Source organism: Rhinopithecus bieti, unplaced genomic scaffold (genome assembly GCF_001698545.2).
Source record: "Rhinopithecus bieti isolate Rb0 unplaced genomic scaffold, ASM169854v2 scaffold_1853, whole genome shotgun sequence".
In the NCBI taxonomy this organism is placed as follows: Eukaryota; Metazoa; Chordata; class Mammalia; order Primates; family Cercopithecidae; genus Rhinopithecus; species Rhinopithecus bieti.
In genome coordinates this window covers 628,785-648,384 of record NW_016804151.1, presented here as the reverse complement: position 1 = coordinate 648,384, position 19,600 = coordinate 628,785, and the positions used below count along the sequence as shown (strand labels likewise).

The 19,600-nt window shown below is 36.8% G+C and overlaps 1 protein-coding gene across 1 annotated transcript in view; it reads right to left on the bottom strand.

Annotated features, from left to right (window-relative positions):
- PRRC2C (proline rich coiled-coil 2C) overlaps positions 1–19,600 on the bottom strand; it is a 107,192-nt gene that overhangs the window by 3,201 nt on the left and 84,391 nt on the right. The window contains 10 exon segments of the mRNA XM_017866893.1: positions 829–955; positions 1,585–1,688; positions 2,118–2,336; positions 4,701–4,808; positions 5,041–5,272; positions 9,268–9,404; positions 9,769–9,892; positions 11,571–11,753; positions 14,054–14,265; positions 17,852–17,953. Of these exon segments, the coding sequence (XP_017722382.1) occupies positions 829–955; positions 1,585–1,688; positions 2,118–2,336; positions 4,701–4,808; positions 5,041–5,272; positions 9,268–9,404; positions 9,769–9,892; positions 11,571–11,753; positions 14,054–14,265; positions 17,852–17,953 (1,548 nt within the window).

The window sequence follows — 19,600 nt, the reverse complement described above, 5'->3', positions numbered from 1 at the left end:
AAAAAAAAAAAAAACCAAAAAAAAAACTGCCAACTAGACCAGGTTGGCTCACCCCAGAGTAAATCTGTGCCCATCCTACCAGTGAAAGGAAGTGTATGGATTGTGCCACTTCATTAACAAGCACAAAGAATAAACAGGCCATGCTTGGAGAGTTTAACAGAAAAATTATGCAAAGCATGCTATGGCACTTCAGTAGGTCCTAGCATCTCAGTTGTAAATTCTGAAGGGGGGATAAAGACTTTTAATTAGGCTATCTTTTTAAAAGGTACAGTTACAGAAAAGGCACACACCTCTAACAAATGTAATCTGAAGATAAATAAAATCAATACTAATTCAACAAATGTTAATTTCTCAGGAACCAGTTCTAGTTTGTGAGAGTTCTTAGTCCTTTTATATGATCAGCAAGGGGAAGAGAAGCCAGTATTTTTATACATATATTAAAATATCTTCTTGGAAATTTTATCTCAATTGCACATAAATATCTTAAAAACCAACTTTAAACCTAGAAAACTTCAAGCACTGGGACCCTTCGCTGAAAAGTCAACTCCTTAAAAAAAGTTAAAAGGAAAAGGACTCAAATTATCAGAGCTGTGTGGGGAATCTTAAAACGATTTCTCTTGTCTGCTTTAGAACTAAACAATTACTATGTCTGGCTATAAATCGCAGACTATCTTTATAAAATAAATTTATTGTTAAATTCAGAAATTATTTTTTATTAAAAACTGTACTTCTTACTTAACTGGCTAACATAAGGCAAGATCACAATTTATCCAGATTAGCAACTATTTTTAAGTAAATAATACTCATTTCTTAATTACATCTGCCCACCTGGGGTGCAAACTGTGTAGGAAACGGTTGTGTCATTCTCACAGTGGCAGGGGCTGACTGGAACTGCTTCTGGTAGACAATACTGTTCATTTTGCTGGACTGGCTGTTCGGACTTGTAGAAGTAGCCCTTAGGAAGAAGCCGTTACTAGTCAGTATAGTAATAGCAAGTAAATAATGCTGTTAGATTTTTGCAAACACTGTTCTTAGTATTTTCATCATACTTGGTAGTTGGTAAAAATTTACTGTGATGAGTTACCAAACATTCTGGTAGAAGAGAGACACTGGAGGAGCAGAGGTAAGAAAGGATACCAGTTACCAGTTAAGACTGCCTGGTTCGAAACCAGCATGGACAGTATTTTTTTAAAAAATTAGCCAGGTTTGGTGGCACGTGTATGTAGTCCCAGCTACTCAGGAGGCTGAGGCAGGAGGATTGCTTGAGCCCAGGTGTTTGACGTTGCAGTGAGCTATAATCATGCCACTGCACTCTAGCCTGGGTAACAGAGTGAGGCTCTGTCTCAAAAAAAATAAAAGAAAAAAAGATTTGCTCTGTAACGAAAGAATTTACTTAAAATATAGTACAATAAACACATTTCAAATAATTTAAAAGCTTAGTATTTTAGACAAAACTATCAAAAAGAATATCTTAATAATTCCTTTTCTGCTTGGAAAAGGGATTATGTCACACAGGACTGATAAGTATTTAACAAATAGTGACCAAATTGGAATTTCATAAGCAAATTTAAATGCCCATTTTACCGGAAGGGACTAGATGTTGGTGTGGTGCTTCTACCAGCGATTGGAGGTGTGCCTGGTTTTATATCAATGCCACTTCCAAAGGCTTTTAGTTCCATTTCAGACATCTGAGGAAAAGCATAAAATAAACTTAACATTTCTTTAATTCCATAAGCTAAGTGCTGTGTTTACATGTCCTATATGTGAAGACGTAATCTAGGAAAGGGCAAAAAACCTTAGTACAAAACTCCTATAGTTAGGCTTCAAGTATTATGGAATTATCAGACCAAAGAGACTTGTAATAAAATAAGCCTAAGAGACACTATAAATCCAATTCTTCCAATAAATTTGTGAATTCTTTGTTATTAGGTAAAAACTAGATGGGGCCAAACACATTAAAAGTAAACAGATAAAATGTAAATACACTGGGGTTTGAGATTTGTTCTGCAGGGTAGTAAAATCTGACACATTTTAGTTTTTTAGATAACACAAATGTATAGATCTGAACACACTACCTTAAATTCTCAAATAACCTTTGCAAATGTCTCTTTACTTACTTTTCCTGTGGTTGCAATCATGCTATGCTGTGTTCCAGCAGGAATTAATCCTCTGAAAGGCTGGCTTACTTGTGCAGGACGACTCAGACTCTGAGCCTGTGCTTGGGGAGTGGTATGCTGTAACGGGGACTGAAGAGTCTGAGGCAAAGCAATTAGAGGTTGCCCTGTAGATCCAAAATTAGGCAAGGAAAGCTGGGATCCTGGTAAAGGTACTGTAACCTAGAAAATAAGTAAAGAGAAACTGAAGCAATTTGTTTCTGTTTACTACAGACATACCCATACAACCATACACAACTCTTCAAATACTTTTGAGTAAGATTTAAAATAGAACACAGTGGCTGGGTGCAGTGGCTCATGTCTGTAATCCCAGCACTTTGGAAGGCCAAGGGGGGGCAGATCACGAGGTCAAGAGATCGAGACCATCCTGGCCAACATGGTAAAACCCTGTCTCCACTAAAAAAAAAAAAACCAAAAATTAGCTGGGCGTGGTGGCGTGTACCTGTAGTCCCAGCTACTTGGGAGGCTGAGGCATGAGAATTGCTTGAACCCAGGAGGCGGAGGTTGCAGTGAGCCGAGATCGCACCACTGCACTCCAGACTGGCGACAGAGCAAGACTCCGTCTCAAAATATAAAAAATAAAATAAAATTAAATAAATATAACACATCCATCTACTAATATATTTCACATATTTCTTTTGCTTAGTGACTACAAGTTGAGTATCTCTAATCTGAAAATCAAAATCCAAAATGCTCTAAAGCTTTCTGAGAGGCTGATATGACACCATAAGTAGAGAATCTGACACCAAGTCAGGGCACGGTGGCTCACGCCTATAATCCCAGCACTTTGGGAGGCCAAGGTGGGTGGATCACTTGAGGTCAGGAGTTTGAGACCAGCCTGGTCAACATGGGGAAGCCCTGTTTCTATAAAAATAAACAAATAAATAAATACAAAAATTAGTCAGGCATGGTGGTGGGCGCCTGTAATCCTAGCTACTCGGGAGGTTGAGGCATGAGAATCGCTTGAACCCAGGAGGTGGAGGTTGCAGTGAGCTGAGATTGTACCACTGCACTCCAGGCTGGGTAAGGGAGACTCCGTCTCAAAAAAAAAAAAAAAAAAAAAAAATTCAAAACCCCACCTCATGTGAAACATCAGTCGAAGTGCGGTCAGAACTTTGTTTTATGCACAAAGTTACTTAAAATGTTGCTTAAAATTACCTTCAGGTTATATGTACAAAGCATATATGAAACAAAGGAATTTCACGTTTAGACAGGCCCCACACCCCAAGACACCTCATTATGTATACACAAACATTAAAAAAAAAAAAAAAATCTGAAATCCGAAACACTCCTGGTCCCAAGCATTTAGGTAAGAGACACTCAACCCTCAACCACATCTCCATTCTTCTATTAAAGGTACAACATAGTTTAGTTAATGCTACTTGTAGTGAAGAAAATAGAAAGTGAAAGAATTAGAACTATCTTTGAATTTATCCACAGGACATGTCAAATAATCACAAAGTACATGGGGACATAATATAAGGAGTATACACAAGTTTCCAAACAGATATTTTACATAATGTTTTCAAGGCTGGTCAAAATGAGCTACGAAAAGAACAAGAATCTCTGTTTTCATATAAACACTGTATTTAATATGAATGTCAATAAGATATTCACGAATTATCACTCCCTAAAATAGCAAACAAAAACAGTTATAAGAAAATGACTAATGACTTGTTCCCCTACCAGCCCTCCACCACTTTTAAAGAATAAGCTAATGAAATTATTAGAGGAGATAGTTTTAAACGCACCATACAATTTTCACTGAAAATTATTATTGCATTCATACATTTAAGAAAGTATTTGCCATTTATACTCGATCACACTCTGCCACACTGTTGTCTGTATGCTAACCTGTCAGATGGGTCTTTGGGAAGCTTCTCCCTAGCACTAATGGGTAAGCCACCTAAATCACACTTATAGGTAACTATATTCTGGACAATGGTTTTCAAAGTTTTATATTCATGGAATCCTTTGTTAAAACAGAATAAATAATTACACGGAAACCTAGCAGCCAAATGTGGCGGCTCAAGCCTGTAATCCCAATACTTTGGAAGGCCGAGGCAGGTGGATTGCTTGAGCCCAGGAGTTCAAGATCAGCCTGGGGCAACATGGCAAAACCCTGTCTCTACAAAAAATACGAAGAAAAATTAGCCAGGCATGATGGCACTGAGGTGCGAGGATTGCTTGAGCCTGGGAGGTTGGGCTGCAATGAGCCATGATCACACCCACTCTGGTGTGGGTGACAGAAAAAAATAAAACCCCCCAAAACAACAAAAAACCTAGAAGATGTAAAAATACAGGAATGACTGAAGTAGGGGGTGATGGTGGTGAGAAGAGGGGTGTCATGAACCTGAAACCCCTTCTACGTGGACCCAATGGAATTCTTCATGACATCTCAGTGAACAGTTTAAAGACCACTCCTCCATCTTTCCTTCATGGTTCAATTTAAATTCCCAAACAATCACAAAAGCCATAAAAATAATAATAAAGAAAATTGAGGAAATTTACCATGCCATAGTTTACCTGCTGGAGAGCACTTGGTGACTGGGCAGTGTTATAAAAATTTGTCTGACCAGGCTGTTGTACTTGTCCAGAATAAAGATTTGAAGCCTGGGTAAGATTTGCTCTAGCCTGGAGAAGATTTTTTAAGAAAACATGAGTAAAACTGAAAAAAATTTCAAATTCAGAGACGGAGATTATGACTTCAAAGCAATGTCTAGCAACTTTTAGTATTAGATAAAATGAAAGGACTTTGTTTTTCTCATTGCATCTTTTAACATGTTTTCTTTTAAAAATGTTTCCTTAAAATGATCCGTGGCATAGGAATACAATGAGTGTGCACTGTTCTAGTCCCCTGACTTACCTGGAGAAGATGTGTGTCAATCAGCTGGGAACCTCCTAGTCCTGATGCCTGCCCCAGTTGATGTTCATACAATATGGGAATAGGCTGGGTATTTGATGTTTGCTGAAAGGCAAGACCAGATTGTGCCTTGGCAAGTTCTTGGTGTTGGACAGTTGGAAAGTTGTGAATAGCAGTCCCAGAAAGGACCACAGATGGCTGGGATAAACTGCTTTGCATAAAAGCTGGCTGAGATCTACATGGATTAAAGAGAAAATAGTGTTAGAATCTCATCTGGAATCTGAAAATCTTAACAATGCAAATCCCAAATGACTCAATACAGTCATGTGCTGCATGACATTTCAGTCAATAGACCACATATATATTGATGGTCCCGTAAGATTACAAGGAAGCTGAAAAATTCCTATCACCTAGTGACATCATAGCTATTCTAACATCATAGAACATATGACTCAACTGTTTTTGCTGGTGCTAGTATTAAATATAAACAAACCTACTACAGTCATATAACAGTTCAGTACATAGTTATATACAGTACATATCTGATACTGATAAAAAGAATTATGTTACTAGTTTATGTATTTACTATACATTTTGTTACTTTAGAGTGTACTCTTTCTACTTAAAACAAAAAACTATAAAACAGCCTCAGGTAGATCCTTTAGCGGGTATTCCAGAAGAAAGCATTGCTAACATAGGACATGACAGCTCCGTGTGTGCTTCTGCCCCTGAAGACTTCCCAGTGGGACAGGATGTGGAGGCAGATGAGAGTATATTGATGATCCTAGCCCTGTGTGGGCCTAGCCTAATGTGTGTTTGCATCTTAGTTTTTAACAAAAAAGTTTAAAAAATTAAAAAAAAAAAAAAAATTTAAAAAACAGAAAAACATTAACAAAAGAAAAGGCCAGACTTGGCGGTTCATGCTCACAATCTCAGCACTTTAGGAGGCTGAGGTGAAAGGGTTGCTTGAGGCCAGGAGTTTAGACCAGCCTGGGCAAGAGAACAAGACCTCATCTCTACAAAAAAATAAAAAATTAGGTGGGAACGGTAGCAAGTGCCTGTAGTCCTAGCTAGTTGGGAAACTGAGGCTGGACAATGGCGTGAGCTCAGGAGTTCGAGGTAGTGAGCTGTATGTGTCACTGCACTCCAGCCTGGGTGATACAGACCTTGTCTCAAAAAACAAACAAAAAAACAAAACAAAAAAAAAGAAAATATTTCTGTGCTGATGTACAATGCGTTTGTGTTGTAAGCTAAATGTTATCACAAGAGTCAAAAAATTACAGTAAGTTGAGGTTTTATTACAGAAAATTTATTTTACAAATATAGTGTACCCACAGTGTACAGTGTTTATAGACTCCACAATAGTGTACAGTAATATCACTCGCCACTCACTCACTGACTCACCTAGAGCAACTTTCAGTCCTGCAAGCCCCATTCACGGTAAGTGCGCTATACATGGTAAGTACCATTTTTAATCTTGTATGCTATCTTTTATTGTACTTTTCTGTTTAGATTGTTTAGATTTCTATGTTTAGACACAAATATTTACCACTGTGTTACAACTGCCTACAAAATACTAAGTACAGTAAAATGCTGCATGCATTTATAGCCTAATTAGACACAATAGGCTGTACTCTATAGCCTAAGTGTGTAGCTGCAGGTTATACCACCTAGGTTCCTGTAAGTACATTCTATGATGTTTGAAAAAGGATGTATACTTCAGAATGTTTCCCCATCACTGACACTTGGCTGCACTCTAATTAGCTCAGAAATCAAGAAAAGAGGCAGAGAATACAGACTGTGTCTAAAGCAACTTATTTCAAGATTTAAAGCCCTGTATACAAGGAAGCTTCACATGTAAAAGTCCTGTGAAAAGGCCTGTTTTCCCTGAGAAGTGGATGGCTCTCTCCCTTTGAATAGTGAGAATAATTCTCTTTTTGTGTTCAACACAAAGTTGAGAACAAAATCTCTTTTTCTCTTTGGCAACTTTCTAATTTATAGCACCAATAGCCCCAACTTTTCTTATTCGTATTTCATTACTTCCCCACATATATTTTTAATATAAATGGCCTAGCCTCAAGATCTTTATGGAATAAAGCACAGTAGTAGCTCACGTCAAAATTACCCACAAAGATCAAGCAAGCAAACAAACAAGAACACAAACCAAAATCAAACCAAGCCAAAACACACCCCCCAAAACAATACCATAATGCCAGAATCTAACTCCAGACTTCCCTATCATCTCTGAGATGGATGCCTCCAGTCTACACTTTCAAGATGAGGAGATAAAGAATAAGCAACTAAATCAAAAGTAGTGGGTTAAAGAACATTATGCTTTGTTGTTTTATTAAAACTGACCTATGTGGCAGGAACAAAATCCACTAAGAAAGAATGCTAGTCTAGGATCACAGCAATCTTCACAATATCTACTTACAATTTATGTTTCAAACACAAGGTAAGAAAATATGAATATACTGCTATCAACTGTCCTGTCTTTGTAGAAACCAATTCAGAGACTCCCTAATAAATACTATGCTGATTAGGTTAAGGAACAAGCAAGGAATGTTTAGGAATAAAATAACTGCTTTCGAAATCTAAACCCGTACTTTCCAATATGGTAGCCACTTGCCACAATTACATATGTGTCTTACATTATATTTCTATTGACCAGGTCTGGTCTTAAAAAGTCTGTCTTCTAAGACAATTAGTGAAACGGGGATTACAAACATAGTACATTGCTACTCCACCTCCCATGGCCTGCGGAAGACATTACTAATTAATCACTGTACTCTTTTTCACAGTACTGAAAAGTGGTTGTAAACTTTTCAACAGTGTTTCAAGTAGCCAATACAATTAAAAGGAGACTGGCTTGTGAGGTTAAATCTAGCTGCTATGCCTATGTCAGAAATTTTCAAGTTTTATTTTTAATATAAATTCCAAGATAATCCCAAATACAAGACTTCCTTTAGCTTCTAGTTGGGGCAAATAGTTTTACTTCTAATGGGAGAAAATAACGAAACTACCTGAGAGTAAGATGAGGAGGGAAGACCTACAGCAGCTATATAGGTAATGACACAGGTGTATTAAATTTTACTAAAGTATCTTTAATCAAAAGGTAAAAATAAAAGCCACATTTATGAGGTTTACTAATGACTCAGCTCTGTTAAGAAAGTTTCATTAGCTGAACCTGGTAGGAGTATCATTATGGTAATATAAAACATACTGTATTAACTGATGACAAGTTTAATCTGTAAAGTATGGAAATTCTATCTGAACCCACTTCTGAACACAAATTCCTAAAAACAAATGCACAGACTTCCTAAACCAAGTGTCCTGAATGTAACTTATTTTTCTTTCTGATGATTTAAGGACACCATTAAGAGTATGGATGACAGCTATGCCATGATGCACTACTCCTACTATCTGACTCTTACTCTCACTCTTCTTCCCTCATTCAATTGGAAACCAGAGACACTGAGGGTTGAATCCAGGCTCTGCCACTTTATGTATAACCTTAGGTTAAAACAAAACAAAACAAAAAACCCTCACCCTCTTCAAGTCCTAACATCCACATGTTAAATGAGGATGACTTACCTTCACACAGGTGGCTGTGTGAAGACTAAATGTAGTTAATATATGTGAAAGGCTGAATAGCTATCATACATAAGGAAAGTTCAATAAAAATCAGTTTTCATTATTTCCCTAATTGCAAAGGTAACTTACAGTGCATCTGAGTGAATTTTTGGAAAAAATGCTTTCTTCACTACATAGCATATTTGTCACCATTACTTCCATGCTTTGATATTCTACCTCTCTCTGTTCTGTTATATTCCACCCTGTCCTACACCCCCTAACACAATGTAGTTAACTGCCATGCCTCAGCTCGTACATAGAGGAGATTCAGATATATATAGTTGTTGGTAGCCAGATGGCACACAGATTTTTAGGTTCTTTAAGCAGCTATTTTCTGTAATTTCTAACAGTTTTGGGGTTGCTGTTGTTCACTACTTCAAAAGGTTTTGAAGCCTGGCTCTCTTTAATAAGGTATGGTTGAAATTACCAGAGGCTGAGGTTCATGACATATAATCAACATGCTCAACTAGCCAATGTGGTTTATAGCAGAGTCATCCTAGGTTTTTTTGGGAAGGAACAGTTATGGATTACGGCAAGGAGGATCAGTAGTTACAATGTTTTCAACATCACTACAAAAGTAACTTTTAAAGCATTTACCTATATGGTTGAAGTGAAGAGCTGAACAATTCCTGAGCCTGGGAAACAGCAGGTCCAGCCCCCAAACTCAGTTGGGCTTGATGCTGCCCTTGCAGTGGTGCATAAATAGGGATTGGAATCTGCTGAACTGAAGTTGGCTGCAATGCATTGAAAAAGTATGTAAACATATTATATATCAACATCATACAAATAAATCATTAACACTGGAATATAAAAATTTGAGACATGAAAAGAGTAAGATGAATACTATATATCAGCTCCATTTTAAAACAAAACTGAATGTAAACATCTAAATTTCCCTTTCAACCCACTACTTATTCTACACTGTTAATATTAAGCTCTGGTAAATTTGGGGAAATTTTTAAATTTTGCTTATAGAATATCAAGGTAATCATGGGTAGCCTATAATTTCAGAGTTTATTATTTATGTTCCAAGGTAACTATTATAACCACAGAAACGCGAAGGAACAAATATAGGATGGAAGAAGTCTTTGATATTACCTGAGAGAGACCTGGTTGGAAACCCTGTTGTTGAGCCAAGGATGGTGGAGCCAATCGTGCATGCTGGGTATTAAATAAATGACTTGTGTCCATATAGAAGGCTGGGATTTGAGCTGCTGCAGACCGTCAGAAAAAACAAGCAGTAATAAGTGTCCTAATTTCAGAATTTTCCAAACAGTAAGTAAAAACCAAGTTTTGTAGCAGAGTCCAAATTAAGTGCACCCTCTGAAAATTAATACAGCCATGGAAAAACTAAAAATGTGACAAGAGGCAAATACGAAAAGATGGAAAACTTCTAGTAGACAGGTAACTAGTACTTGTGAAGGCATGAAAAAAATTTATATACTGCCAGTGGGGTATAGATACTCAGATTTTGTCAGTAGTAAAATTTCACATAATCTACTAAAATTGAAAACGAATCTACCCATTGAACCGGCAATTCTACTCCAATTTTAAACCTACCTACTAGAATCTAGAAAAATATTTAGAGGATTGACATTTAATTTTAAAAGTTTGGTATAAATTCTAAACACATTTCTATGTATGATACATACTACTTTGTGACTTGCTGTTTTTTTTTAACAGTCTCGCTCTGTCACCCAGGCTGAAGTGCAGTGGCACGACTGATCCCAGCTCACTGCAACCTCCACCCCCTGGGTTCAAGTGATTCTTGTGCCTCAGCCACCTGAGCAGCTGGGTGTGTGCCACCACGCCCAACTAATTTTTGTATTTTTAGTAGAGATGTGGTTTCACCATGTTGGCCAGGTGGCTCTTGAACTGCCGGCCTCAAGTGATCTGCCCGCCTCAGCCTCCCAAAGTGCTGGGATTACAGGCATGAGCCATGGTGCCTGGTTGACTTGCTGTTTTTATATAGTAGTATGTTCTGCAGAACTCCACATATTATAATGACGAGACAGGGTCTCACTCTGCCAGGCTGGAGTGCGGTGGCATGATTATCACCTGGGCTCAAATGATTCTCTCACCTCAGCCTCCCAAATAGCGGGAATTACAGGCATGTGCCACCACATCCAGCTAATGTTTAAAATTTTTTTGTAGACGTGGCGTCTCACTATGTTGCTCAGGTTGGTCTTGAACTCTAGGGTCAAGCAATCCTTCTGCCTTGGCCTCTTGAAGTGCTGGGATTATAGGTATGAGCCACCACATCCAGCCTATATATTGTTTTTAACTTGTCATTATTAGAAATAATACTGCAATGAATATCCTCACTTAACCTCTGATAGGTTAAGTGTATCCATATGAGATTCCTAGCTAAGAAACTGTTACTACAGTACGTATGTACACTTATATTTTCCAAGACACTTTTAAAAAGAATTACGTCAATTTAGGCTGGGAGAGGTGGCTCATGCCTATAATTCCAGCACTTTGGGAGGCTGAGGAAGGAGGATCACTTGAGCTCAGGAGTTTGAGGCCAGCCTGGGCAACATGGTAAAAAAACGCTGTCTAGACCAAAAATGCAAAACAAACAAACAAATTAGTTGGGCATGGTGGTGTGCTCCTGTGGTCCCAGCTACTTGGGAGGCTGAGGTGAGAGGATCACTTGAGCCTGGGAGACGGAGGTGGCAGTGAGTCAAGACTGTGCCACTGCAATCCAGCCTGGGCAACAGAGCCAGATATCATCTCAAAAAAAAAAAAAAGAATTACGCAAATTTAAATATTTACAGCAATGTACTTTAAGAGCCTTATGCTTAGCTGAAAGGTTAAGAAGAGACAAAAATAAGCATTACAGTCTTCAATTTCTAAATTCCTTATATTCAAGCCTAAAAACATTAGCTGCTGCAGACTGAGACACATAAACTTGCAGACTCTGTTGTTGCTGGGCAATAAGGGAAGGCATACAGCTTAACTGTGAAAAATGACTTGTAGAAGGCAGGCTGCTTGTCTGCAACTGCTGAGGTTTCACTTTACAAATATTTGGAGGGTCTGATGTGGTTGTAGATTTTGTGCTCAAAGAAGAGGTAGTGTATGTACCAGCTCCTGATATTTGGGGAAGCAGAAAAAGGGGAAAACAGAACATATTTAAAAGTGTTGCTATTGCTCACAGTACTAACCAGAAACTGCAAAATTAATGTTTCTACCTATCACATACTTATATACTGCTTCAGGCCAAAAGTAGATGAGGTAGCTTACAAAACAAAAGAGTAATTATCACCAAATGCAAATATGACTAGAAAATATGGAACAATAAAAAATAGAAAATTAAAACAAGAAACAAAATACAAAATTCATAAAATGAGGCCGAGAGCCTATATAACTGTTATAGTTTGGCTAGAAACGATTTGTTTTTTAAACATCACAAAGAAGAGTAGGATATATAATCAAGAGCTTCATACAGTTACGACCATATATACAAGGACACAAAAGGGAAAAGTGCTATACCTTAGAAATAATTATGACTATACATGGGCCTTTAGAGATCTCAACTGGTCCTAAAATGCCACATATACTTAAGGCTGGATTTCTCTCTCCTGCAAAAACTTGCCCATGTTGAGGGCAGGAGTATAAGACCAGCCTGGGGTACACTGTAAGATCCCGTCTCTGCACAAAATTAAAAAATTAGCTGGGCATGGTAGTGCCTGTAGTCCCAGCTACTCGGGAGGCTGAGATGGAAGGACTGCTTGAGCCCAGGAGTTTGAGGCTGCAGTGAACAGTGATGACATCACTGCACTCCAGCCTGAGTGACAGAGCAAGACATCATCTCTTAAAACAAAAAAACACAACTCCAAAAACAACCAAAAAAACAAACAAAAACAAAACAAAACCACCTGGTAGATAGTAGTATCTTTAAAACAAATGAAATAAACTACTTAATAAGTAAACAGAATTATAAAACTTAGGTGTTAGGGTCCATTAGTTTTATTGATTAATGAGCTATTATGACTGTATTACTGACCCAAAATGTCAATACTGGTATTTGTACATGTAATATGTACAAATGTACATAGTAATGTACAGTTATCATTATCTTCAGATGATGCTCCACCTGAGAGTGGACCAAAATTCAAGTGCTTCTATCCTTCTAGTAATTATCTACCAGTAGGATGACTAGGCAACAAGGGCCTTGTTTAAAAAATTATCCTAGTCAAGCATAGTGTAGGAAATCTAGACCTGGGGAAACAAGTTAGTTGGGTTCCAAAGAAAGAACTAGGAACCATTATTTCCAGACCTTCCTACCACACTCTCCTGTTTCCTTTACACCACCTTCACTAACCCCTCCATCTCCAAGTAGACTGGGGCTCAAGCTAGTCTAGTAAGCATAAGAGAAGATGCCTTGGCAAATGAGTGGTGAAGGAATGCTAGGAAGGGTTTTAAAGTGAAAAGAGATATAGTTGGAACACAGTTTGATTTAAAATTTTAATGCAGCGTAGAATCACGGGAGTTTGTGTTAACACATACTTCTGATTACAGACAATATCAAAATAACTTGTATAACCCTAAGACCAGCTTTTGGTAACTAAAATAGCACGGTGGGTTGGAATACTGAAAAGCAATATTGAATGAGAACGAGTCTAATTAATTTATATCACTGGAAAGGAGCTTCCTACTGCTTTGGAAGCAGATAATACTGAGAAATTAATACTTGAAATTAAATTTTATTTTTTCAACAGAAGAATCTTGGTTCTACATATGGTAAAAGGAAAAGGGTGTACTTTCTAGAGTCAAGCATTTTGGAAACATCCGTGTTTCTTTAAGAACTGTAAGGCCTCCAAATAATGAAGTTCAGTGAAAAGATTATGCAATAGTAAACATTTAAGAAAATCTAAGGAAAAACAGCAAGAAAAGCACCTTCTAACTTTGGGCACCAATGGACTCTCCTAAAAAACAAAATAAAACAAAAACCAAACCAAACTAAAGCCAAATCCAATGGATTACATCACTCAAATAGCAGAGGCTGAAAATTCTCCAGCCCTAACTCTTTACCAGAAAACATGTTATCCCAACAGGTTTAGGCCAATAGCACCTTCAAATTAGACACAGATTGTGAAACATTTTAAAAGGTGTGATTCTCTGTTATTTTGAGCTGATCTAGTTAGTTGTATATACATAAAAAATGACAATCAAAAGGTGAACTTCCTAGAAAAATTTAGAGGAAAATGACACTTTAAAAAGCAATTACTGGCCAGGCGTTGTGGCTCATGCCTGTAATCCCAGCACTTTGGGAGGCTGAGGTGGGAATACTGAATACTACTTTTTTGGGAGAGCTGGGTAAACAAGACCATAAAAACTGTTAAATAATGTAAGATATTTAAAGAAAGAGTACAAAAATGTACCAGCTCCTGATAGTGATGTTGTAGGAGTGACTGAAGCAACAGGAATCTGGGGCATCGATGCACTTGAGAACGAATTATAATTAGCAGTGCTTGGTGCACTGGCACTACTGCTGACTCCAGTTGCAATTGGAGGTGCTGTGGAAGTTACTGGAGACCCCTTTTCCCTTACATTTGGAGAATTCTCCCATTCCTTGCGTGCAGACTCCATCTGCAATAAAATGGACATTTCTTATAGTAAAAAAAAGATGTTAATACACAAAATACGTACTTATATACATGTATCAGTATTTAAGTGCCAAATATAATCTTTCAAAAACCACACACACACAAAGATATTTAAAGAAAATCTAAGACTCTAAGACCCTAGGGATTTCAGACTTTCCATCTGCCTCTTTATCTTTGCTCCATTACTCAAATTGGGAGTGTGAGAGTGGGGCTTAATTATATTTCTACAGAGAACTTGTTGATGGTTTTAGAAAACAAGTCAGTGTCCTTTAAAGTCACAGCTCCTGTATCATTTAAACATGAGCCCCTATCCCTACCAGTGAGTAATGAAAGGCCCTTCCCAGTAAATATCCATTTTCTCCATTCTTTCTTGTTACTCCAATGCTTCTTAAATGGCAAATGGCAGGCACCTTTTGGTTGGCTGCTTCATGCTCACAGTGTTTTAAAAGGCGAGGTAACAAGATAGGTTTTAGATTTGGGTGCACTAGAAACGCTTTTGTTACACATCCAGATCTCAAGCATTTCATGTACCAGATGTAACCATTTGCATTTATGACCCCTGGTTTCAGGTGTCTTTTCTTCTCCTAGTTTCTTAAAGGGCAGAAAATGGCCTTATTTCAATCTAGAGCAGCACTATTCAGTAGTTTTCAACAGATACATATGTAAGTGCAGATCAAATATGTAATTTTAAATTTTCTAGTAGCCACATTTAAGAAGTAAATACAGAGATTATAATTTATTTTGAAAACATTTAACCCAATATTTATAATATTATAACTAAAACACTAATGAACATAAAATTGAGATATTTTATAAATTTTTTATATTAAAATTTCAGATGCAGTATATATCCAACATAATTTGTAAGATCCAGCTGCAATGACTTACGTGAGAGGAACTTTTTCAAGTTACATATTTAATACCACTTTGTGGGTCCTTAAAGTATCAGTTTCTAAAATTTTATTTTGGTTATAAGAATTTTGAGAAATAGAGGCTGGGTGTGGTGGCTCACGCCTGTAATCCCAGCACTTTGAGAGGCCGAGGCGGGTGGATCATGAGGTCAGGAGTTTAAGACCAATCTGGCCAACATAATAAAACCCCGTCTCTACTAAAAATACAAAAAAAATTAGCTGGGCGTGGTGGTGTGCGCCTATAATCCCAGCTACTCAGGAGGCTGAGGCAGGAGAATTGTGTGAACCCAGGAGGTGGAGGTTGCAGTGACTGAGATCGTGCCACTGCACTCTAGCCTGGGCGACAGAAAGAGGCTCCATCTCAAAAAAAAAAAAAAAAAAAAAAAAAAAAGAAGAATTTTGAGAAATAGTCATAATTTCCTGCTTCCTTTAAAACTACACACTATTCGTAATTTAAACCTTTTCTTAAGACTAATTGTTATCATTGGATATTTAAAATATAGAACACTTTTATATTTGAGAAAAATCTAAAATCTTTTTTCTCAAAATCACCTGGTTGATTTCAAATGTGTTTTATTTTAAAACAAAAGTCTTGGGGGAATTTAGGAAGTAAGCTATAACATAATTTACCTGGACCATCTGAGATTTTGTGGTTTAGGGCAAGTTGACAGAGTACAAGGTCTTTCATGCCAATTTTGTTTTACTAAGAACATATAAATTAAGTTATAGCTAATCAAACTTACATAACATATAGGCCACATGTATGTATAGAGGCCACAGTTTGACTTGATTCCATTCCTTAAGCAGAAAGATAATTTAAAGTTTTTATTTTTGGAAATTCAGTGAAACTAAAAGTACAATTAGTTAACTATACTCACTTTTTCATATTCTGTCAATGATGTCCATAAAAACTTAACATCGTCAATAGGTTCTTGGAAACTGTGACTTTAAGCACAACAATGTATAGTCAACATATTTTCTCATAAACTTTAGAACAAGTGGCACTGAACCACATGATGCTATTCTATGGATCCATTGTACACTGTTTTGCTTAAAGTTGCAGTTTCCATGAACCCACTGATAAGTAAGAATTTACTGTGTAATATAACTTTTCTATGCTGTATATATTACTACAATAAAAAGGACATGGCAGAGGAAGTAAAAAATAAAGAAACCAGAGGTTTTAAGCTAATGCAATTTGATTTAAATTTAATTCTCAGTGTATATATTTCTTTTGGAATGTTAAAACATGAGTGAAAGGCAAAGTTGAATAGGTATTCTAAAGAAATAAATACTGGCTTAAAAATAATTAAAGATGACACTATATTTGCTTATGTGAAATTAGATTATTACCTTGCTAGTATAATGACAAAAACCATATAAGTAAGATTAAATAAGGAACGCAGACTGAGACAATCATTCAAGTCAAAAGACAACAGAAAAGGCTGAACAGGAATTGGAAGTAAACAGTAAAGACTAGGCAAAGACAGGGATGGCACAAAGCAGAAGCTGTTGTCTTATAAAATTTTATGACCTCAAACTTATAATTGTTAAGCCTCTTACAAAGAAGTTGGGCAGAGAGGGGAGAAGATAAGGGGACAAAAGTAGTATGCGTCCAAAATGAATACTAGCCACATTGTAAAATAACAAAGTTCCTGTGACCCCAACAGAAGACCATCAAAGAGATTGTCAACCAGTGCAAAATCAGGAAGCCCTACCATATTAGAGATTAAGAACTTGCCTGGATTATGAACAAAGAACACCAATGAGATAAATAGACTTAAAAAAATCTTCCCTTGGCCAGGTGTGGCGGTTCACACCTGTAATTCCAATACTTTGGGAGGCTGAGGCAGGTGGATCGCTGGAGCCCAGAGTTCAAGACCAACCTGGGCAATATGGCGAAACCCCATCTCTATTAAAAAAAATTTTTTTTTAATTAAAAAAAAACTCCTTTAATTCCATGTTTGCACTTTTTTAAATGACTGACTACTCCAAAGATGAACTGATTTAAAACACTCTCAAACAACACAACTGTAAAAAATCATTAACATAGCTCAAAATTACAATAGATTAAAAAAAAAGCCAAAACATTTTGACATCAAAAAGTGCTGAATCTCTTTTGCCCTCTTATTAATTATCCAAAAAATATCAACTGAAAATCTTCTGATGTCAATTATAAAGCATACGTGTTAATTATCTTCCCATAAAATAATCATACAATGTTCATTCAATTCACACATAACTTACAGGGAAGACAAACAACATTCTTACTATTATCAGTACTTAATATTTTGGTAACAATCATAAAAACATGAAATTATAAGATTGCATTTTTTTGTATACAAACCCATATACCCAAAAATCATTAAGATATCTGGGAGGAACTTAACACAAACATGGAAAAATACTGTCCTATATTTTTAAGAAAAAATTCACAAGCATAATAGGTCTCATTTTAAATATGAGGATATCACATCACCACTTAGTGGTATCAGAAGCTAATAAAACTTTAAGGTATAATTTGACAGCACTCTAATTCCTCAGCTTAGTATTGTTGCTTACCACATAAATCTAGTAAAAATACCACATGAATATTGTTAACTTATGTACCCTTGCATGCAACAAGTAAGGACTCTTAGAGATGGATGTTGTACATACCTTGAAGGTGAGGCTGAAAGTAGTGGGAGGAACTGAAGTTAGGCTGGAGCTCTGTTGTATAGTCTCTCTCTTAGGGAAGGGAAGGGTGTTAGGCAGGGGCACCTGAAAAGGTAGGCAACACGTATCACAATCTAACTATGTGTCTACTATGACAGCCCCATTAAAGACAATGTTAAGGTGTTCTAAGGGTAGTGTTTAATTTTCATCAGAGCTAACAGAAATATGTGATTACTTAAGAGTCTCATTGTGTTTATAGTAGTTGGTAATTAAGGGTATCTCAGATAAAACTTCTGAAGGGAAATTATTATCTGTCTTTTCATACGTAAATTGGCAGAGTCTGCACCAGATATAAGGTGTATACTCAGAAGGCAGTGCTTCTCATATTTTAGTATGTACATAAATCACCTGAGGATGCTGATAAAATGCAGATTTTGATTCAATTGGTCTATGCTAAGGCCTGAAATGCTGGGTTTCAAACAAGTTGCCAGGTGATGCTGATGCTGCTGGTCTACAGGCTGCATAGCAAAGCTCTAAAGAATGAAACCTTCACCATATATGGGGCATCTACAGGCTCCAACCAAAAGTATTTAACATGACAGCAAAAATAGAAAACATTAATCTCTTTCCTGCAATATAAACTTTTTTATAACAAGATTCAAGAACAAAAGTAAACTTGGGAAGAAAGTATGGACTATTAGCACCACCTCATTATAACAAAACTGTTCTGCTATAGTAATAAAATTATGGCAAATATTGTTAGAAACTCTAAGATATTAGAAACTCACTGCCTTTATCTCCGGATCTTGGGACTTTATTATATATTACGTTTTGGATGGTTCATTCAGTTGTTCAGTAAAAATAACTGGGATGCTTGAGAGTTTTAAGATAATTACTTTGTGATACTATGGACTACCTAATGGAGATTCTTTCACACATGTTGAAAGCAGCTGTGCTATGATAATCCAAAATGCCACCTGCATTTAATCTTCAAGACATTCAAGATACAAGATGACTGTACTATTAATACTACTAACCAACATGTATCAGGTAAGACCATAAAAAAAGTACATTAAGCCCCAATAAGAGAAATAAACCATTTTCAAGTATAATTTAAAAAGACAAAAGTTCTACGTACAAAATGGAACCCCTAAACAGACAAGTGAAAGAAAAAAGGACATCTCAAGAGGTCCTAAATTTTTTCCCGTGTAGGACATTTGTTTTTAACTCGACATTGAGTTCAGAATCACCAACACACTTGGCACAAGTAAGCAACACTGTGAAATCCTTTGAAACTGATGACCATTTATAATGCTCCCTGACCCAAACTGATCTTTCTGCGTTCAAATGTACCCTGGCTACACTGCTAACAATTGCATGCAGACTATTCACCTATATATGATACTAGGTCTCTTGCCTCCAGTAGTTATCAGTATAGAAGTCGCTCAATTAATTAGCCTTATAGATCACACAGAAGTCATCAAAATGCTCATCTGGATATTTTCAGTGAATTTAAGGGTTCTGAGAATAATAATTTTTTCTTCCTTATTCATATTTTGTAAATCATTTTCAGAGAGTAGTTTGACAAAAAGCATCATATACTTTAAAAACTAATATCGTAGAAATATTCTATATATTTTAAAAAATGAGAAAAGACGGCCGGGCACGGTGGCTCAAGCCTGTAATCCCAGCACTTTGGGAGGCCGAGACGGGCGGATCACAAGGTCAGGAGATCGAGACCACCCTGGCTAA